The sequence below is a fragment of the Myodes glareolus genome, chromosome 5 (assembly GCF_982192425.1).
Source record: "Myodes glareolus chromosome 5, mMyoGla1.1, whole genome shotgun sequence".
Classification (NCBI taxonomy): domain Eukaryota; kingdom Metazoa; phylum Chordata; class Mammalia; order Rodentia; family Cricetidae; genus Myodes; species Myodes glareolus.
In genome coordinates this window covers 6,382,451-6,405,742 of record NC_142030.1, presented here as the reverse complement: position 1 = coordinate 6,405,742, position 23,292 = coordinate 6,382,451, and the positions used below count along the sequence as shown (strand labels likewise).

General features: G+C 45.7%; 1 protein-coding gene across 1 annotated transcript in view; it reads left to right on the top strand.

Annotated features, from left to right (window-relative positions):
• The window catches only part of Ush2a (usherin), a 683,507-nt gene extending 664,834 nt beyond the window's left edge, over positions 1 to 18,673 (top strand). The window contains 7 exon segments of the mRNA XM_087905997.1: positions 3,473 to 3,529; positions 3,532 to 3,648; positions 5,759 to 5,779; positions 5,782 to 5,841; positions 9,944 to 10,188; positions 16,478 to 16,699; positions 18,584 to 18,673. Coding sequence (XP_087762123.1) covers positions 3,473 to 3,529; positions 3,532 to 3,648; positions 5,759 to 5,779; positions 5,782 to 5,841; positions 9,944 to 10,188; positions 16,478 to 16,699; positions 18,584 to 18,673 — 812 coding nt within the window.
• The last annotated feature ends 4,619 nt before the right edge of the window (positions 18,674 to 23,292 follow it).

Genomic DNA, 23,292 nt, shown 5'->3' with positions numbered 1-23,292 from the left:
GAAAGTTACGGAAAGGTATTGGGAATAACATTGCTATCAGAAGCAGAAACATAATTCGTGGGATGCAATAATAAATAAAAATACAGAGTTCCTGGTTCAAAACTTACTCAGAATTCCAATAAATCAAGAACCCAACATCAGGTTGAACCGAGGACTCCTCCATGGGAGGCCTGTGTACCCTAGGGGTTACATAAACAGGAAGCCAGGCCTACCAGTAATCCCACCACTTAGAGGCAACAGCTGTCAACGGTTGACTTGGTCACTCCATTCTTCTCTACTTATACAGTTTTTATTGTATCTGAAATCATAATAAAGTAAAAGTTTCACACTTGGCTTTTTATACTTGACAATATTTGATTTGTAGTCTTTCTGCCATTTAAAACCTTTGTCACTTAAAAGCCTTCAGCAATTTCGAAGTCTGTGGATTATGTTCTAGAATTCCAAGGGACATTCATGGGAGCCAAAGCGGCTAGACATAGACCCCAGGTTGGCCTTGACCTGACCTAAGTGACAGGGCAGATCAAGAGTAGCAAGTGGGGCGGTGGAAAGGTGTCACCACAATGCTCAGCTGCCCACCCCTCAACATTCCTGTTCTCAGGTCACTTGAATGTCTTCCTCTCTGACTTAACTCAGGCAAACCTTCACTTGCTCCAGCCTTCCTCTGTACTCACCCACAGCCAGACCTGATCTCCTCTGCTAACTTTTCTCAGAGGCTGGGAGGAATCACTAGTCAGATGCTCTCCGCCTCACCCAAGGCAGATTCGTGCCTGCATCTGAATTTATCTGCCTTCAGCCTGAGCCTGAGACCATACCTGGTCCCCTCTGTGTACCCTCGGCTGAAAAGTCACTTCTCTCCTGATGCTAATAAACTTGATCCCTTCTCCTGGCACCACAAACCTTTTCCAAAGCTCAGTTTACGTGAGCCGTCTCCATTTGTCCCTTCCCCAGACTCTTCTACTTCCCCACCACTGGAGGGAAACAACCCTCCCACAGTTTGTCCGTGACCTCCATATTGACAACTACAGGACACGTGTTTGGCCCCAGGGCTCCTTCATTGACGAGTCAGGAATGTGTTCAATGCGATTCTAGTTTTCCTGACAAGCACCTGCAGATCGCCTCCTGCCCCTGGGGATAGTCTTATTAGTTGGCTTTCTTGTCTTGGTTGTAAACCTGGCCCCAAGCCTTTCTACTTCTTTCTCTTTCCTTCTTTTGCTTAAATCCTTCCTTGTCCCTCCTCCCTCTTCAGTAGAGTTCACCCACTTCAAGACTACAGTCCCAAATGAAGGCTGATTAGCGAGGGTCACTTCCTACCTAAACCATTCCTAAATCTCTTCATTCTCTGACCCTCACTTTCTCTGTTCCAGTCCTTGGCAAGGTATCTTAGACTCCTCCAAAATATCATTTCTCATTTACTATGGACAACATTTAGGTTCCTGCTGTCCACATGATAATCAGAGCACACCGTGGCAACTCTCAATGTCTGCTGTCTAAATTTATAGCCTCCTTTATGATGTACCCATGAAGCAACTACCTTGTTCACTAGAATATGACTTTAAACAGCATGGGCAGTCATAGAGGGTACGAGAGCACATTCATGCTCACTCAAGGGCTTGGGGACATATCCAGTCTCTGCCTGGGCTGCCTTCAGTGGACAGCAGAACAGTATAAATGATCAACAGCCAGTCCTACCATGGGAAAAATGTGCTTGCCCACTCCCGTGGGCGGTGCTCCCGTCATGGAGGATTCCAGGTTATAGCGTGGCAGCACTCAGCACACAGATGAGAGGGGAGGGGGAGTGGATGATCCGTCCTTCTACTACAATAGGGCACAGAATCCTAGGTGGATGGAGAATAGCAACATGTCATAAATATGAAAAATGTTAAGAATTGTAACATTTATTGTCCTGTAAATATAATCAAGTTCAGAGAGTTTGATTCCTAGAAATGACTAATTTGATTGACAAGCCCACATGGGGTACCAAAATGTTTTTCTGCCAGTACAGCGGCTGCACCTGAATCTACTGCTGTTTCCGCCAGGAACTGCCCACTTCTCAGGCCAGGCAGCAGCTCAGTGGGACTTCTACAATCCACTGGATCTGCCTCCTGCCCCTGCCACCAAATGTAAGTTTTGAACTAAATCTCTATTGTTCAATTTACCAATAAAGACTCAGGAGTCAGAGGTTGGGGTGTGGAAACCTGCTAGCTCAGAGAGGTTGCGGAGCAACTAGCTGACCTTCTCTCTTTGCCGGCATCGCAGAATGTCTTCCATCACTCCAAACTCAAAAGCATTGCCACACTCAAAGTCCCTGTCTCCTACTTCCTGTGTGTGTCTCTGTCTGTTTTCTGAACTCCCTCTCACTCTCTAGGATTACTTTCTGTCAATTAGTTGCTGGATCCGCCTCCTGACCTAAGGTTGATTTTATTTAATTAACTCAAACACAAACTTGGGGTTCCCAGTGTAATCACATATCCCCACAACACTGTGTTTTGGGGATCTAAACCATATGTTACAAAACGTAATTATCCCTTACTTTGCTATAATGTCTCATCAGTAATGTAGTCAATATATTCACCCCCTTCCTTTCTTAACAGCTAACTGAGGATATACATAGATCTTAATGACTTATAAATATCTTGATTATTTTGGAGACAACAAGGTCTCCTGAAGGAGATCTCTTCCACCCTGAAAGGTGATCTGTTAAGGACTCCAGTTGTTCCCTTAACAATGTGTTTACATTGAGGGCAAGCTGCAGTCAAGGTTTCTTTAAGAGAACGCCCTGCAAAACGCACACCAACTTGCTTCTAGAACTGGCATCATACTTAGGAGAGCCAAACCTGATTATATACTAATGTGATCCGCTATTGATTGATTAGTCAGAGCAGTAAATTACTATGCTCGGATTGCTGTTTTCAAGGCCTTTAACTATCTTAGAAAACAAACTAACAGTTCAAGAAAAACCTTTAAAAATAAATGGGCGCCAAAAGGGCATAATTCACCATCTAAGCAGTTTGGTTTGGTGCAAAAAAAAAAAATTGACTTCATCTAGTCCTTGGGGCTTCATAGCAATAAATATTGATTTGATATGAAAAATAGCCATGTACTGTAGTTAACAGTGTTAAGGACACTTTATCCGTTAAAAGAGGGGAAAATGCAGCAAAATATGAGCCCCGGGTTATGTTGCTAAGCAAACCCATTGTGTGTTAATAGTTTTATTAATAAAACAGCGGTCTCCATTGATTTTTGGAAGCAACCCAAAGCTGCTGAGACTGCATTTCACACGTATTCTGATTGGCTGTCTTCTTGCCTCCCACACCAGCTTATTATTTTTAATGGGTTTCTAGCAACACCAAGGGTTGTTTCTGTTTGGTTGGTTGGGTGGCTGATTCCATATATTGTTTACACTCTTCTTAAAGGACCCTGTGCATCCATCCACAAGTTCCCATTGCTATGACCTGTGCTTTGCTCCCCAGAGTGCCTCAGTACCAAGCCCCGTTTTCATTGAACAGCAATGAATCCACGGAGTGTGTCAACTGTGTGGCACTTCCCTCCTGAATGGCCAGCTAAAGGAATACATGGTCACTGACAGAGGACAATGGGTGTGCAGTGACCTGGACACTGCCCTCTACATACCAAGGACTGTGGACAAAAGTCAGTAACTCACGTTCTGTTCTGTGTAATGTGTTATGGTTCCCAGCTTTATGAGATGTTAACCAAGAAAGGCGACCCAAAGAGACTTGGCATCAAAGTTCCTTGGTTTACATGGCCTCTGGTTGTAGAAATCTTACAGCTCAGATTAAATATGTGTCTCCTTCTGTTTGTTACTGGATACTTCCAGGGGCAGTGCTGTCTCCCAGCGAGCTGAGTGGCTGCAGGAAGGAGGCCAGCGGGCAGGTTCATTTCACAAGACAAACCACAATAAGCTAACACGGTGAACACACTGAAAACTTAGAGTTCCTCGCTGTAGCCCCACTTGCAAACAACACCATCATCGGTGTGCTGGTCAGTTTTCACCATCAACTTGGAACACCTGAGAGTCATCTGGGATGAGGGAACCTCATTGCAAGGATTGCCTTCATCAGCTTGGCCCATGGAATGTCTGTGGGATTGATTTTCCTGATGTAGGAACAAGTGCCCTGTGGAGGTGCCGTTCCTAAGCACAGGCGCCCAGGCCACACTGAACACTGCTCAGCAAGCCAGAGGGAACAAGGCAGCAAATGACATTCTGCCACACGTCTACTTCAGTCTGCTCTCACTCCCCTCAACAATGGAGTGTAACCTGGAAGTGAAAGCCCAATAAGCCCTTCCCTCCCCAGGCTGCTTTTGGTCATAGTGTTTATCAAAGTAACAAAAACGTTACCAGAACACCCAAGGACCATCTCCATCCCTAGATCCCTGAGTGAGGGGCTCCCCAAACCTCATAGGATCAGTCCTCGCAAGAACCTCCCTTTTCTTCTAGGATTCTACTCCATCCCCGTCTCCAGTCGTATTTCCTATTTCTTTGTCTCAGTTTTTCAAAATTGGAATAAGAAAGGTGCCACAAGGTGCTTCAGATTTTCAAGTAACCTGTGTGGTCACAGGGCTGGTGGATACAGAATCATTTGAAAGGTACATCGGATTTATATAGTAAATCAAGCCAGGAGCATTTGGGTCCTTGAGAGACCTGTTTCAGCTGAAGGATAAGATACCGAGTTTCCCCCTGAGTGAGCTTAACACCCCGCCACAGCTCTTGGCCACCTGGGCAGCCTGCTATAGAAAGAAGATGACCGACAGTTGGCGGATCTGGTTTTACCTGAGCAGGCCTTGGACCATCTGTGTGCCCTTGAAAGAGGCACTGGGTCCTGGCAATTGACACAGGAATTTGGATCATGGATTCCCAAGTTTCCTTCTGAGCTGCCCTTCGAGGAAAAAGTGTAGACCCACTGCAGAGCAAGATCCACTCATCTGGAGGTCGTGAGTCCTCTGACGCGGTGATGCTTTGCTGCCCTGGTAGAAGCTCGGATCTCCCACTCCGCCCTCATAGATATGCTGCCACCATGCAGCTCTTCTGCTGATTGACTTTTTAATTAGAAATACGCATATTAGGTGTTAGCTTGTCATTGCTATAACACATGCCCAAGACAAGATTTTTATTCCGGCTCGTAGATGGTTCTCACTTGTCTGCTGGCCCACAGCGTTGGGTCTGTCGTTCAGGAGCACATGGTAAGAGTGTGTGGTGAGCCTCTTCATAGCGTCCCTCTTTGCAGCAGCCTTGCTCTAGGAAGCAACCCCTGCTGGGATGTCGTAAGCCTTTGCAGAAGCACGGGCATCGAAACTGGCATCCTACTCGCTTCTGGTGCCATGATAAAAACAGAAATACTGTAACAAGGGGAGAGAAGGCTTGAGTCAGCTCGCGGGTCCAGGTTCCAGGCCGTCACTGAGGGGAAGTCAAGGCAGCAGGAGCAAAAAACGGTTGGTCACATTTCACATGTTGGACCCAGTCTAGAGCAGAGAGAATGAATGGATGCGTGGGTGGTACTCAGCACCTTGCTCGACCCTTCTAAGAGCCAGAACCCAAAACCAGGAAATGGAAATGGCACCGCCCACTTTCTTCCCGCATCAGTTAATGCCATCCTAACCACTCCCCACCCTTAGAACTGATTGTCACATGTGACATTAGCACTCAGTTTGCTCTGGAGTCTCATTTTCATTGCTCTTTCCCGATGATGCCCTGTTAGCTGGTGCTCACACTAGAGATTGGCTGATTCTTTCTTTTGTCTAGCTTTCTTCTTCCAGGTCACCTGCACACAGACATCGGAAGTGTTGGGACTTCATTGTTCCAGCGTGACGCCTCTACTGGATGTGGTAAGCATTTCTCTTGTCTTGTGTTCAGTGCAGCAGCTACTCGCTTTCCTCCAGGGACAGGCAGGTGTCTGCATACAGACACGGTCACTGCATACGCTAACACGGTCACCGTAGCCTTTTTTATGCGGAAACTGTAGGGTGCCATTAAAATCAGAAAGAAGAAGAAAGGAAGAACACTTTACAGATCCTAATGAAACTTCTATTAGACAGGGAGCTCGTATTATTTTCAAAAGTCAAGGCAGTGAGTTGTCAGTGTGACAAACAGCAGAGAGCCCGGATTAAACCTCTCTTCTGAACAAATATTTTATCTAAAGACTCTTATGATATTATATACAGAGCGGTAGCAGAGAGGGGCTCTAGGGAAGACAAGAAGATGGGCGACAGTGGGTGGTCAGTTCACATCCTGAGGGGCAAATGAGGTACTGGAGTCGGAGCCGAAAACAGTGAACTGGGGACATTTCTGTCTGCATCCTTCTCGAGTTGTGATGACATAAGGACCAAGGAGGTGGCTCAATGAGGAAGGCACTTAGCACACATTCATGAGGGCCTGAGTGTGAATCCCCAGAACCCACTTACAGCCACATAGGGTAGCTCAGTGCTTCCAAGGTAAAATGAGAAGTAGGGACAGAGTCCCTAGAAGCTCACAGGACAGGTACCAAATAACAAGGACTGACACACAAGGCTGTCCTCTGATGTCTGCGTGTTTTCCTCCAACACACATGCAACACGCATGCACGCACGCGCGCGCGTGCACACACACACACACACACACACACGTTCACACTAGGTATCCTATTTCCATGTTATGTTTATTTGGGTATACCATACATCTAAGACTTAACATGGTCCCTGCAATATAGCTAATCTCATTTTATTCAGAGCTGGGAGACAGAAAAGACTTCATTTGATAACAAATCCAGTTGCCAGTTGGACAGTGGAGGGCATAGGGATTTACTCAGGGGTGTTCTACAAATGTTGTGATGCCCAAATGTGGTCTTCCTACCAACTCCTAGTCCCAGACATTTTCTTCAACTGTGTTTCTTTGGCTTACATGTTCCTAAGAATCAGCTCCGTGTGCCTGCTAATTACACAGATCCTAGGGTTGCCGACACATACACAGAAGAGAAGGGAATGAGGATTGTGTCTTTTAAATATGTTCTGTTGGGCGATGGTGACACTGGGACCCAGCAGCACCTGCTGACTGGTCCATACTGCACATTAGGCCCAGGTTTCTTTATAGCCGGCTCCGCCCACCAGAACTCATCCCCTGACTACGCCTCTGGCACTGGATGAGCAAGGCAGGAACCCTAAAGTAAAAGGGCAGTCTGAAAGAGCGAAGGCCAGACGCGATCCCATTTCAGCCTTTATCACAGGACAACAACTTCCAGTCAGCTCATGAGCACAGATGAACTTCCCACTGTGGACCCTGGGCTGAGGGTGGCTCTCCCGTCTGGAGGCGAGCTCTTGGCAGAACATGGGGAGAAACTGTGGACTGTGCCGGCTCAGAGATGTGCGGCTCAGCCGATTTCTCTAGTCAGTTTTAATTTTTGTGATATAATTTCTAAAGAGTTCTTGCTCCATTGCCTGGAGGCAGCCTTCGAGCAGGGGAAGAGGCAGGAACTGTGTCTCCTACTGCTGTGAGTTTTCCCCTCTGAGGTTCCCCTCGGGCACCCTGCCCTTCATTCCCCACATACTCCTGAGCAAAGAGCACTCATAGCCCATCGGATCAGTCTCTGGGGTCCCAGCCCTGTGCCACACACACAGGAACTTAACCCTTCTTGTACACCACGGTTCTGTTTTCCAACACCACACGCCCGTTCACTGTGAAGGGGCTGTTAACCTGCTGGAGCTTTGTCTTCAACTTTTGATTTCAGATGTGAGAAGGAGAGGCCCGGGGCGTCAGTGACTTTTTAAACTATGTCACTGATCAGAAGTGGAGTTGGGTTCGCAGAGGTGTACCCACCTCTCAAACTTAGTTTGAGTCACCTTCTATGACTCCCCCTGAGTGTGCACACATGGCCCTGGTATGTCTTCCCCACTCTCTGGTCATGATCTCCTGAAAACAGAGAGGTGTCCCAGGAGCAGAGATTTCCATGCCCTCTGCTGATGGAATTAGCTTTCAGAAGGCGGGGCTTCAGCTCTCAGATTCTGGCCAGCCCAGGCGGTGGCTGTCTCACAGTTTGTGAGCCTTGAAGCTTTTCTCGGTGAAGGGATGGGCAGCTGATCTAAGACCCTCTCCCGCTCAGTTCTCCAGCCTGGTGGCATGATTCCACTGCCTTAGACTCTTCAGTAGGGACCCCATAGTCCCCTTTCCCATGTGCCACTTCCTGTCCCCCATGCAGAAGATCAGATAATCCTACGAATACTTAATTTCCATATTCAGAAATCCTAACTTCTCCTTGTGTTATGTGTTACTCAGCTTTCCTTCAGTGCGGCAGAAGACCCAAGAAAATCACCGTCAAGGAAGCCTATTTGGGCTCCTGTTTCAGAGATTTCCATCCACAGTCATGTGGCCCTATTGTCCCCGAGTCTGAGGCTAAACACTGTGGTGAGAAGCATGTGACAGAGCATAGAAGTTTGCCTCATAACTTATGGCAACCACAAAGCAGAGACAAATGGGTCTGGACCAAGTACACCCTTCAAGCCACGCCCGCAGCCACCTACTTCTTCCAGCCAGGCCTCACCGCTCAACAGCCCACTAAGCCACAGAGTCACTAATGGATTTGCCCACTGGTGACACAAGAACGTTGATGATCTAGTTACCTGTCACTGTCCCATCTCTGAACATGGCTGTCTGAGGGAGCAAGCATTCCACACAGATCCCAACTGGTACCCTCACTGAATGCGAGCCAAATGGCTGCCGGCTAAGATGATAACACCAACGTTGGCCAGATCCAGGAAGTGGATCTGATACTTCCCTCTGTAGGACACACCCCCGGTGCATTTGAGATGCTGATTTTACAGAGCTCTGGGTGATTACAGGGCAGGTGACAAGCCACGGGGAAACTGTTAGAATGGACTATTGACATTCACTAACAAGAAGATCTGATGCCCCAAAATCCAGTTTACTGTCTCATGACCACTGATCAGCTTTCTAAGGCAATGGCGATCTGCAGTGTAGTGACTGCATCCCTGTAACGTATTGGTGATCTGCAGGGCTGTGACTGATGTCTGCATCGCTGTAAGGCGATGGTGACCTGCAGCGCTGCGGCTGCTGTCTGCATCGCTGTAAGGCGATGGTGACCTGCAGCGCTGCGACTGTTGTCTGCATCGCTGTAAGGCAATGGTGAACTGCAGGGCTGCGGCTACTGTCTGCATTGCTGTAAGGTGGTGGTGACTTGCAGCGCTGTGACTGTTGCCTGCATTCCCGGAAGGCGATGGTGATCTGCAGCGCTGTGACTGCTGGCTGCACTGCTGTAATGTATTGGTGACCTGCAGCGCTGTGGCTGCTGTCTGCATTGCTGTAAGGCGATGGTGACCTGCAAGGCTGTGGCTGTTGTCTGCATTGCTGTAAGGTGATGGTGACCTGCAGCTCTGTGACTGCTGTCTGCATTGCTGTAAGGCATTAGTGAACTGCAGGGCTGCGGCTACTGTCTGCAATGCTGTAAGGCAATGGTGACCTGCAGCTCTGTGACTTCTGTCTGCATTGATGTAAGGTGATGATGACCTGCAGCTCTGTGGCTGCTGTCTGCATTGCTGTAAGGCAATGGTGAACTGCAGGGCTGCGGCTACTGTCTGCATTGCTGTAAGGTGATGATGACCTGCAGCACTGTGGCTGCTGTCTGCATCGCTGTAAGGCAATGGTGAACTGCAGGGCTGTGACTGCTGTCTGCATTGCTGTAAGGCAATGGTGAACTGCCGGGCTGTGGCTGTTGTCTGCATCCCCGTAAGGCGATGGTGACCTGCAGCGCTGTGACTGCTGTCTGCATAGCTGCAATGTATTGGTGATCTACAGCACTATCCTCGCGGCACTGCAAACCAGCACTCTAGCTCACGTGTAGTTAGAAACAAGCACATGAGACTCTTTCACTCTCCAATAACAGCATCGTGAGCCACGGGATCACTTACAGAAAGAATCTTTTTCTTGCCCCGTGTTTTTCAGGCCTAGTGTTGACAACTCCTGGAGAAAAGAAGGGAGCAGGGACCAAAAGCACAGAGTTCTACAGTGAGCTGTGGTTCATTGTGGTGATGGCCTTGCTGGGCCTGATCTTGCTGGCCATTTTTCTGTCCTTGATTCTACAAAGAAAACTCCACAGGGAGCCATGCATCAGAGAGAGACCTCCCTTAGTACCTCTTCAGAAACGAATGACCGCACTGAGTGTCTACCCACCAGGGGAAACCCATGTGGTATGTAGGGAAAGAAAGCCTTTTCCTGCTGTGACCTGCTTTTCACTTTTATGAACTCACTTATCATTCTAATACTTTTTGGTGAAGTATTTATGCATAAAATCATACCTGCAAACATGGATAAATTAACCTTGTCCTTTCCAATTTAGACATCCTTTAACTTCTTGTCTAGTAGCTCTGGCCATGACTTCTTTCAGTACTATGTTAACAGTGGTAAGGATGGGCAGCATTGTCTTCTTTCAAAAGAAGAAAACCTTTTCCTTTTGCATGAGTATGTGATAGAGCATTTATTATAAATGCTCTTTATTCTATGGAGGTATGATTATGTGTGAAATTATTTGGTAATTTTACATTGAATTTTATCAAATGCCTTTTCTGCAAAATGAACTCTACGGTTTTTGTTCTTTCTTCTGTTGATACAGTATATCACATTTCTTCATTTGTACATGTTGAACCATCCTTGCATGCCTGGGACCAGCTCAAACTGATCAGAGTATATGTTCTTTTTGATGTGAAAAGGGAAATGTTATTTTAAAAGGCAATTTCTAATATCTTTTTTCCTTCCTTCCTTCCTTCCTTCCTTCCTTTCTTCCTTCCTTTCTCCCTTCCTCCCTTCCTTTCTTCCTTCCTTTTTTATTTCCTTTGGTTTTTCAAGACAGGATTTCTCTATAGTTTTGGAGTCAATCCTGGAACTAGCTCTTATAGACCAGGCTGGCCTCAAACTCAAAGAAATCCACCTGTCTCTGTCTCCTGAGTGCTGGGATTAAAGGCGTGCACCATCACCCAGCTGACTTCTAAAAGGAGTTAAAAATCAGTATCTTACGCACATTTGCATTTGCACGCAGGCTGGAATATTGGTTCAGGGCTTACAGCATGAAAGCATCAACTTGAACTTTGATCACTAATATGTAATGAGAATGCTTGCTTCTTTGTCCATTGGGAATGAGTCTACAGTTATTTTTGTGTGCAATAGCAATGTATTCTCTATTGCATTGGTTTCAGTACCCAGGTAATGTTAGTCTCATAAAGAGTTTGAAAGAGGTTTGGTCAATTTGAATTTCTGGAATAGTTTTCAAAGTATGAGAAGTGGCTATCCTTTAAATGCTTTCAGTAAAGTCATCATCAGATCCAAGATATTTTAGAGGAGAGACTTAGTGTTTTTAGAGATTTTGTATGTGTTTGTATGTAAAGTGTCAGATTCACCTGGAGCTGGAGTTATCGGCAGATGTGCCGGGAACAAAGCTCAGGTCCACAAGGGCCATGAACAGTCCTTACAGACAAGTCATCTTCCCAGACCCAAGATGAAAGAATCTTGTTGTTTCCACATCAGCTGCTGATTTCTGTTGCCCCTGGTGTTCGTAGATTGTAGTTTTAATCTCTCACAGTCTGAGTAGGATTGTGCTTTGTTGAGATTTAACTGCTCTATCCTCAAGATCCTGATGGGGAATCTGTGTTCTGCTGCTGGATGAAACGTTCAGTAACTGTTAGGATGTTTGCTTTGAAGTATGGTTCAATGCAGCTTTCTCTTTGATGATTTTGCATTTGCATGATGTGTCCAATGAGGAAATTTGAGTGTTGAAATGTCCAGCTCCTACTGAATTAATCTGTCTTTCACTTTAGAGCCAAATTTACTTTGTATTGGAAAGTCCCATGTTGGGCATTGTCTTAGTTACTTTTCTATTGCTGTGGAGAAACACCATGACCAAGGCAACTTAGAAAGGATTTAACTGGAGGCTTGCTTAACAGTTTCAGAGAGTGAGTTCATGATCATCATGGAGGGAAACATAATAGCAGGCACACATGGCACTGGAGCAGCAAAGGAGAGCTTACAAGCTGAGAAAACAACCGTGGTGTGGGGGAGTAAACTGGAATGGCTAGACCCTTTGAAACCTCAAAAACCACCCCTAAGTGACACACCTTCTCCACCAAGGCCACACCTCCTAATCCTTTCCAAACAATTCCACCAGCTGGGGACCATTCTCATTCAGACTAGGACATTTACATATCTTTACGTTTTTTTTCTGCCATCTTCTTGAGCAGATTTCTTTCTCACTATGATTTCCTCTTTGTAAAGATTTTATTTAGTATCTGTTTTATCTGAAATGAATGCAGCTTTTCCTGCTTTTTTGTTCAGCACTGGTGACTGAACCTAAGATCTTGAACATACCAGGAAAACATTCTGCCACTGAGCCACATCTGTCCTCCCCCACTCCCTTTTGTGTGTGTGTGTGTGTGTGTGTGTGTGTGTGTGTGTATGTGTGTGGGGTGGGGTGTTAAGATTTCCCTTGTTTGCCCAGGCTGGCCTTGAATTTGTGATCCTCCTGCCACAGTCCCCCAACTACCAGGGATTACAACTCTGAACTAGGAAGCTCAGATCATTTTGGTTCCCATTTGTGTGACATATCTTTTCCCAAACTTTTATTTTTGGTATACTTGGTGTATCTTTATAGTGAAGCAATTAGGTGAGTTTCTTGTAGGCAGCATACAGTTGGGTTCTAGAATTTTTGTGGCTTGTTCTTTTTTTTGTTGTTTAATAACTAGGAATGTCAAAAATAGCTTTCAACTCATAATCCTCCTGCTTCTGGATACCATGTACTTATATATGTGTACCACTATATCTGGCTTTCAATTAATTCTTAATTCTGCCAATCTGTATTTTTTGATTGGTGAATTTAATCCATTTATGGCAAGGATTTACTGATTAACTTATTCCTGTCATTTTAATAACTGCATTTTGCTTACTTATTTGGCAGCATCTAATTTTAGATCTTTGGGATGTTGTTCCAATGAGTATTATATATTCTTGTTTTCATGACAGCAGTTACCATCCCTTCATTTCTAGTTAGGATGTCCCTGTGTTTCCTAGTGTTGGCAAAGAATTCCCTAAGTTCCTTCTTATCTGGGAAAGACTTTACTTAGTATTATTTTAAGCATGTTTCCTCTTCTGCATTCTAAAAATGTAATATCATTTTCTTCTGTGAAAATTCTGCTGTAGATCTGAGTAGCCCCTTAATGTTTTGAGAATTATTGGTCAACTCCACAATATTTACCCTTAAGGTCTATTCTGGATGAAGCTACCTTGAGATGTCTTTCAGCTTCATAAATATGGATATCCATATATCTCTAGAAGTTTTTAAAAAATATTATTTATACAATATATTGATCACATCCATTCACCATTATTTCTCTAATCACCATTCCCTAAATATTCTTCCAAACTGCATGCTTTCCTTTTTAATTTGCTATTAATACTACCCCAGTACAACTAGTGATGCCCACATGTACATGGATTTGTGGGCCCCATCCACTGGGGTATGGACCTACAGTGGCCACATCCCCCAAAAGAGTATATTTCCCTCTCTGAGCAGTCACCAACTGCCCATGGCTCTTCTGATAGTACTGATGCATTCTGGAATTTTGACCACCAACAGCTATGTCCTACCCAGAAGTCAGTATTTCACAGATTCCCCGTTCCCTCCCTCCCAACCACCACTAGCTCCTGGGAAATTGTCATGCATTATTTTACGAAATAGTATTTTCAGTACCTTTTCCCCTTTCCTTACTTTCTTTAACTCCCCAAATGCAAGAATTAGGTCACTAGAGGTCTTGTTAGTTTCATCATTCTTGGTTCACTTTTATCTTAATGTCCACTAGTGTGGAAAGTTCCTTCGTAATTTTTCATTTCATTCACGAGAGACTCCTGATTGGTTATTTTAATGGTTCCTAACTCTTAGTGAATTCCTTGCTTACCTTCTGCATTGTCCCATCATTGCTTTGTGCTATTCATCTGTGTTTGAACCTCCATTTCTTTTTTTAGGATTATGCTTATTGTTTCGGGCATTTTTTAGATTTTCTTCAAATTCGGATGTGTTCTTGGAGATTTCTTACTAAGAATTGGTCATGTATCCTCTCGTGTTTATATCCTTAGATTTATGCCTACTGTAACATTTTTCTTTCAGTTTTATAGGAAAGGGTTTTGTCATTTATATGTGATATTGGATGACAGTTTGAAATATTTGGTTATAAGGGAACTTAAAAACAGTCTTTAACAGTCTAGACAATGGCAGTTCATGGTGGTACTTATTTGACTTGAGGTAGACATAGACTTAGAGTCAGCTCCAATACACTGAGATTGGTGAGTAGCTGCCAATCTAGGTAACATGGGGTACACGGAGGACCAAATTCCTTGGGACAAGCACAGGTGGTGCCAAGGATTGAGACACAGGTGTGATAGTTCTTGAGCCACAGGATGTAGGCTGGGGCCTTCTAGAGGTATCACAGATATTCCAAGATGGTGCTAGCAGTTATGGACTTCCCTAGGTCCTGTAGGCAATGACAATAGCAGAAGACAGGGAACAAGCTCACAGGGCACCAGCAAGTATGGCCCCAAGTCCACAGGCTGTGATGTTCATTCCTCAATCATCAGGTGTATATAACATTTTCATTTAGGCATGTGTTCTGCCAAACTGGTTTCACAAGCCAATACAGGCAGTTCTGAGGCTTGTGGATTTGGTCTCTAATAGTTCTAGAGCTTCAGAGACTGGAAGGAGATGCTTCTTCCGGGAGAGCTGTTGTGAGGGTAACACTGTTCACTCTTTCCCTGATCCCCAGGGAGTCCTTTTCTTCCCATAACTGCAGTCTTGAAGTTCCCGACTAGGAGGGAGAATGTCTATAGATCCTGTTATGAAGTGCAGGGGCTGACTGGTTAGAGCCACTGGCTACTATGTTCCTGTAGCCACGGGGCTTAGCACCCAAAGGCACAGATGCAACTAGCATGTCCCTGCTATTCCAAAGTTGCTGGCTGAGACGGGAACTCCCTTAGCTCACAAGCGGTGGAGGATAGGTATGTTCCTGGAGCTGCCTGCCGGGCTTTCCTGGAACCTTATCAGCTCTAGCTGTGTGAGCGTGGATGAGACCAGGGATTTTCAGCAGTCAGTACAGCCCACTTATGGTGTAGAAAGGTCCTTCCCAATTCATGACCTTGTTGCCACAGTGGCTACCAGACTTTATACTGCAGGATCCTGCGAGAGCAATCTTCTTTCCAGGAAGGTACAGGTATACAATGACCCAAGGCTTTGGGTGAAGTCTATTATTTGACTGCCAAGATGTCATTAAGAAGGGGCTGTTATTGTTGCTTGAGTTTTGGAGGGGGGGCGCGACTCAGAGTGAGTCCCTTCCTTGGTTCATAGGACTCACTTCCCTTTTTTAATTTGTGCCAAGAATGAGTGCAAGGCCTTACATGTGCTAGCAAAGGGGGTCTGTCAATGAGCACAGCCCTAACTGGGGAGCTGTAAGTACCATGGATGTCTCACTTGGGTTGCCTGTTTGCTGGGATGGTCTACATTACTGGCACTTGCTTACATGACGCCAGCATTTGGTTCTATCCTGGCCACGACCCTGGTGACAATGTCACACATTGCTACTCTCTAGCCTCTAGGTCACCTTTCGCAGGTTGTTCTTGCTCTTTAGGGTTCTCACCACTTCTGATTTGCAGAATTCATCCTCTCTCCTTTAAAGAAAGTTTCCCACTAGCGGTTCAAACTCTTCTCTGTGGTAGACCTATGTGAAGGGTACTTCTTGGCCATCTTGGCTCTGAACCCCTCAAACAGCATTAAACAAAGATTGATGCACCCATTTGTTTTTTATTCTCAGTTTGACTCTGTGGCTGATATATCTGATGTGACCAGCACTGTCACCCTAAAAAGTTACACCATGCACTTTGAGGTACCTCTGTGTGCTGCATGGATGCCATGTGATCTTTGCATGCTGTGTTGACTGTCCACGGAGAAGCAGAAATATTTTACTGATGGGACATTAAATCAGAAACTGGCTATTTCAGTCAGCTAGGATTTACCCTAAGAGCTCATCTTATAATCCGCCAGATTTTTGCCTTGCTGGTGGTAATGACAAAGTTGATGACTTATGGACTCTAGATTCCTACAAGGAGGTAAATATGGGGGAAAGGGGAGGACGGATCACTTCCTATACCAGTGCAGAACTCTGAAAATGAAATATATATCAGGCAACCATGAACAAATATAGGTTAAGTTTTGACAAGAGGGAAGAGAAGTTCAAGAGGCAGGCTCCATGTCAGTGTGTAGTTAGAGAGGCACCTTAATTTAGGTCCCCCCCCCCGGGTTCACGGCTAGGCACAGCAGTCCAGGGGCTCACAGCTCCCAAGTTTAAGTTCTGTTGTAGGCGACATCATTCCTTGCAGGTAGGATGTATGAGTTCCAGTTCCCAAGCGTTCTATTATTCGCCCATCTCCAACAGCTACTTTTCTTTCCAGGGACTGGCTGACACCAGAATCCCTCGGTCTGGGACGCCTTTGAGCATTCGGAGCAGCCGAAGCATGTCCATATTGCGGATCCCAAGTCAAAGCCAAATCAGCCAGACCTATACCCAGGGCTCTCTCCACCGCAGCATCAGCCAGCTCATGGACATTCCAGACAAGAAGGGCTTGGTGGACGACTCACTGTGGGAAACTATTATGGGCCACAGCAGTGGACTGGTGAGTTGATTGCCTCCTGTCCACATGCCACTGCCCTTAAGCACTCCTGTGGTACCTGCCCAATTATGTTGTAAACAACCGGCTTAAGGGTGTTGCTGCTGCTGTTTGGTTAGCAGGTTAGGAACAGCTTGTTGACCTGCTGTATGATAAAACACTCAGAAAATACAGAAACTGACCTAAATAAGGCATAAAATGCCACACTTGGTTTACTTTTAAAACTGCCCAAAGCCATGATAAATAAATACATTACTGCTATTTATGCATCCAGTGAGATAAGGTTACATGTATCTCAACATGACCTTGAACAAGGTTCTCCTTTCTCAACCTTCTAGATGCTGGAATTACGTCTTCCATGTGCCTCCATGTTCTCCCTTTAAGAATGAACGTGCAGCACTGGAGATTAAACCTAGGGCCCTTCGTGTATGCTAGACATGCACTCTACCAACCGAGACACATCACCAGCCCTCAGCCACCACCTATGAGCTCTGTCTTTCAGAAAGTTGGCTCAATAGTAGGAATGATTGCTTTTGAGGGGTCACCTGTCACCTCCTAGCCCTTCAAGCTCCCTGGTAGCTAAGGATGAACACCTGAGGATTTTTACCAGCAATCCTGCCTTATCCTCCTAGACATCTACTAGACTGCCTTTCCATTCAGGTAGTAGGAAAAGAAACAGGGTAGAGAGCTTAGCTTTCCTTCACATCCTGCCTCCAACCAACTGCTTTCCAAGTTTTCTGTCCTTTCCCTTCACGGCTTATTTGGCAAGTTCCACGAGTTCCTGACTAATGGCAAACTGACAAAGGGATTGATTGCTTGGCTCTAGATCTGCGTCCCTGCCATCACCCAAGTCCTTTGCACTTATTCTGAAAGATTAAATATATCCTGAAGCTAAACGCTATCTTCCTGGGGCTGGGGTGGCAGCTCGGTTTGCAGAATGCTCTACAGACTCGAAGCCCTGGGTCCAATCCCGTGGAACACAGTGGTGCACACCTATAGTTCTAGCACCAGGAGGTGGAAGCAGGAGGATCAAAAGTTCAAGGTCATCTTTACAGGGCAAGTGTGAGGCCACTTGGGGTACATGAGATCCTGCCTCACACACAAAACAAAAAAACCTCAAAAATCCTTCTTGATCTTGTTACAACTCGTTCAGTTACATAATCCCATTCCAAGCCTAGGTTTTAAATGGCAGAGATAATTACATTGGATAATTATTAAATGAATTTTTTTTCAAAACATAAATGTAATCAATGTAACAATGAAGACATTTCACATAATCCTCATGCAGTCTAGGAAGGGCTGTTACCACGGTTACAGAAGGAGTGTAGGGTCAGAGGTGCCTGGGGCCTAGCCAAAAACACAGGAGTTGTCTTTTTGTGGGATTGTGATCATAGGCTTTACCTATAACCATTACAAACAATGACCACGTGAGCTTGCTTGGTGTTCCAGTTCTAGTAAAGGGCAGTGTGCAGAAGGAGTCAGTGGACCCCTGTAATGGTGCCAACACCTGGCAAGCTACTGCTTGTATGAAATCATAACATTAACCCTGTTGATAAATGCAACACACAGAGCAGGGAGCACCAGCGCATAATAGCTTGTGTCCTGGCTTTTATTCTTTTTAAATGAAGTTTTTTTTAAATAAAAAACTACATATACACAGATTCTAAATTTCCCTACTCTACAGCTAACCGAGGCTCACAGAGGCTAAACTATTGTACAGTGTGAACGCTAGCTGTGTGCTGAGCTAGCTGGCAGCTCAGGGAAGGGAATATAGAGGAACCACATAGACAGCTTTTAATTCCCTGAATGTTTTATATCACAGTGATAGACTGTGAGGAGCGAACATTACTGACAGGAAGTACTGAAACCAATGACTGACTTGCTTTTCAGTATGTGGACGAAGAGGAACTAATGAATGCCATCAAGGGTTTCAGCTCAGTAACCAAGGAACACACCACCTTCACCGACACCCACCTGTAAAGAATGGAAGTTGTAACAAGGAAGCCTGGGGTGCAAGGTCTGTACCCTATTTTTTCCAGTTATCACAACATGTCATAAAAGCTGAAAACAATAAAGAAGCATTTTTTTTTGAATTTTCAACTTTTCCTATGAGGACCTAAGAAATATTACTTCTCTGATTGTCTCAGATAAGGAATTCTATCAACACATAGATGCTTGCATTGCCTTGCTGGTTTTGTGGACGATAAGGCAAGCAGTTCTCTGGGTTCGGCTGGTGACACTGGGCCATTTCAAGACGGCACACACTTGTTATCAGCAGTGAGACGCTACTGGCTAAACCCAAGCAAGTCTGCTAGGAGGAGGATGAAACCCCATAAGCAACACCTGCGCCGGCAGTCACAGCTCCACACTGAAGCGCACATCACGTGGGAAAGGATCCCACAGAGCAGGTGTGGCTCAGCAGCACACAGCGCTCCTAGGGCCAGGCAGCTCATGCCCACAGCCCAGGCTGTGACAGCTGGAAAACCTTCACTTAAACTCAGCTCTTGTTTCAGAACTAAAACCTGTGAGATCGTCAGGCAACTTTTCATAAATTATGAGTTTTTCTTCTAGGAAAACACCATCGGAAAACCTTTTCTTCAGTCTTAAAAGTCCTAGGAAATTTTTCCGAGTTTATGTGACAATATCTTATAGACCTTTATGAAGGACAAACTCACTTATTTATTTAAAAGCCACTATTTACTCCCATGATCCAACAGTCTAAGGCTACTGTTCTTCCAGGGTACGACTGTCATCCAAACTTGAGGCACATCAGCTTCTAGTCTCTCGCCACCCTTAAGTGTCAAAGCATAGACTGGGATTAAACACTTCCACCCCTTGTCTCAACTAAACACATCTTAACATGCATTTTCCTGCCTTGCCAAAAGTTTTATACCTTTGGAAATGAAAACAGAACTGGCCAGTCTACTAAGCTTTATCTCATTTAATTTGTAGGTTACAGCGACAGGGGTCCTGTCTCTCAGGGCTGCATGTAGGCACTGCCATGTTGAACTGAACCCGGACCACGAGGTGGTCCTACATCTGGGCAGCATTTTTCTGATCATTAGTGAGAGATATTGTCAGAACAGCACCTCCTGAGGACTAAGCCCTAGTGTCTAGGAAGGACCTGCTGTGTGTTTCAAACCATTCAGGCAGTCAAAAGCAATCACTTCTTTAACTGTGAAGGCCACTTGAGGTCTGCTCCTCAGGGGCTACCGGGGCTCGAGAGGAACCTCCGGCTCCTCTGGTCTTTCTTTCACAGTTGTTCCATCTACGTGAGGATGAAACCCTTGCTTGGCCAAGGCTTCATTTCTGGAGGGCTCACTAGATGGCTTCTCCATAGCCTCCCTGAATGTAGATCCTCTACAGTTATGCCTCAGAGGTCCCTTGGGACCTAGTTGACCTTGAGAAGAAAGGTGGAAATATCCTCCCTTTTATTAATTCCTCTGACTCTATTAGTCTCCAGGTATGGTTCCCGAACACTTAGAAGTCATGTCAGTCAGTCTGGTACGTTTGAGTAATATGTAGATAGAAAGCTGGGGGGTGGGGGAATCAAATGCTTAAAACTTTGTTTAGATATGATTTTGTTCTTTAAGCCCGTCCTTGTTATTGTGACAGAGTAGATCAATTAACTCCACTGTTTTAAGCAGAAGTTTGACATCAATGTATTGAACTCTGACCTGTTACACACCTTCTATAACTTGTCCAGACCCCTGTAACTTGTCTATGCTTTCTGGCTTTCTTATTAGATTTAATAACATGAACAAACCTACCTGTGACCATCTTTGCACGTTGGCTGGGCTGATGCTACGGCAGTTGTTTGACTTCAAAGTGTTGTGTAATAGCGCCTTAATAAAACAAAATTGAATCCAAACTACATTTGTGATAACTTAAAATCACCTGTGTACGCAGCGCTACACCGAGGGGCTTGGTGACTTCCAGGTAAACCTTACAGAACACACAGTCTTCACACAGCACACAACCCACCACAACACTGAGTAGCAGTAAAGAAAGCTCTGGTGCTGGACTTGGGAGTTTTGGTTTGTTTGTTTTTTCACTAGCTGCTTTATTTTCATCAGGAGACAAGTCAGTCATGATGCCTTTACTGTTTGATTCTGTGGCAGGAGAAGCAGCCAGAGGGCCAGCCTGACCCTGGAAATGCAGAGCCAGCTTCTCAGGGGACTCAAAGAGCACAGGAGAATTGAATGCACACACAAGGCATTATTTGCTCTTTATAATAAACTTGTGTGCTTGAGTCCACTGACAACTGGCTGGGCCCAAACTACCTGTCCTTCTAACCAGGAGAGATGGTTCAGACGAATCTCATCACCTACTGGGTCGTCCTCTACGGACGGGGATGGATGGACACAGAAAAGTTTTCTTTTGGAGCCTTTTATAAAACTTTATAAAACTCTCGGTGGGCACTAGAGCAAGTACCCACGATCAGGGAGGAGCAAGTTGGTCTGCCTTTCTCAGTGGTCTAACTGGAGACCCTTCCCAGTTAGACTTGAGAGGCAACTGCTTGTACCCACAATTTCTGGGTGTTTGCAAATGGAGGCAGACAACCCGAAAAACTATTTTTCTCTCAGCTCTTCTAACGAGTAGACTCTATGAACAAAGGTGGGTGTGGACTCTTCCATCATCTCATGCGAGGGGAACATCCCAGAATAAACTGAGGCTAAATCTGGCAAAAGAGAATCAGAAGGTTTTGTCCTGAGTGTCTGAGAGTCTAGTTATGCCAGTGCTATAGGAAGCAGCTGAGTGGACAATGGGAGAATCTGGAACCCGTTTGTCCCGTCTGCACTGAGACAGGGGAGGAAAGACAGTGCCCCACCCTGTTCATCCTGGGCAGGGGCTAGACTGAGCAGCGGGATCTGCACACCGACCTGTGCCTCAGTCCCCTACGGCTCCCAGTTCCTCCTCTCGTCTTTCTCGGGGCCATCTTGTCCCCTTGAAGTACCTTGGGCCCAGGTACTCACAGTTCCATTGGTTTCTAAGGTGTCTGATGCCACCATCCCTCAGAATATTTATCTTGCTTTAAAGAGCCACTTTCTATGCCTCAACGTGACTTTAAGCCACACAAATTCAGAGAGCACATACCACATGATGGGCCCGGCTCTGCTCTAGCTTCACATGATCTGAAGGCAAAGGTTAAGACATTTCCAGTACCCAGTAGCTCACCGAGGGCAGAGCTGGAGGAGAAGCACATGCAGAAATGAAGCAAAGAGGCTCTGCCCACTGGAGATGGGGGTGGGGGGGCAGGAAGCAGTTAAGACGACTACGGAGCCTTCCCCTCCAGCCTCCCAACTGAGCAGGATATCCTTCTTTGTCTGTTGGCTGCAGCAGCTTGTCCTGCACCTGGCGCTGCACTAATGCAAACTCACACGCGCTTCCCAGGTGTTGCAGTCATAGTCCAGAGGCACATGGCTGGGAAGGCTCTTCAGCCTCCTTCAGGAACCAGTAAGTTTTGAAAGTCTACATGTAAAAATGTAAGTCTTCTGAAGATTAACTTCAATAAATAGAACGTAATAAGGCTGGTGAGATGCCTCATCAGTTAGAGGCACTTGTCACCAAGCCTGCTGACCTCCGTTTGGTTCCCAGCACACACAGCAGGAGAGAACTGACTGTACTAACTTACTCTCTGACCTCCACCCGTGTGCTCTGGTCAGAGGAACACAGGAACACGAGTGCACATTTGAGTGCACACACGCGCACACAAAATGTAATAAAATGTTTTTCAAAAGAATTTAAGTAATCAGAAGCCTCCATTACCACACTGCTCCTTCAATATTTCTATTTCCTGCACGGGCTGACAACAGAAGTACTGAAAGCCAGAGCAAACCCAGGGCCTCCTACAAGTGCATGCAGCCCAGCTATTGCCCCCACCCCTCCCGGCTCCACAGCCAGTGCTCTTCCATCTGGGGCCCACTGTCTCTTCCAATGCAAACAGAGAGTTTTGCACACAGTAAGTGTGTGGGGGCAGGGCCTGGTCTGGAAAAGGTGTGTGAATGGAGCATTGTAAGGTCAGAGCTGTCATCAACCAGGCGGTGCAGCTATGGAGACCCTGCTCCTCGGCCAGTATACATTTTAAGAGCTCCAGTGAAGAGCAAGGATCAGCTTGCAGTAGCCACGGTGTTGTGGACAACAGCTAATGCCCCTCTGGGGTACCAGCATGTAAAACCTTCTTCTTCTTCTTCTTTTTTTCTTTCTCAGAGATAGAACTTGTTCTCCCTCCCTCCCTCCCTACCTCTGAGTGGTATCAACTGGAATTTGAGGTGCACTCTACCTCAAATCAGGGCAAGCTCGGCACCACTTTCTCTGCTGTCATAAGACAATACTAAGTACTAGAACGGCTCAAGAAATAAAATTGAACAAGTTTTTCCTTGTCCAGGCAGTCCATGCCCAGGTGCCTGTACTCAGCTTAAATCTGATGATGACCCAAGTTACATTCTCTATGCAGACCCCGTGAGGAATCAGCCTTCTCCTGACATCCATCAGGAATATGACCAGTGCCTATCAATGTTATTATTGGGGTCCCACACTTGTGCTTCTTGGCTAAGGAGTGGCAGCAGAACTCCCCACCCAATCACAAGATAACAGTG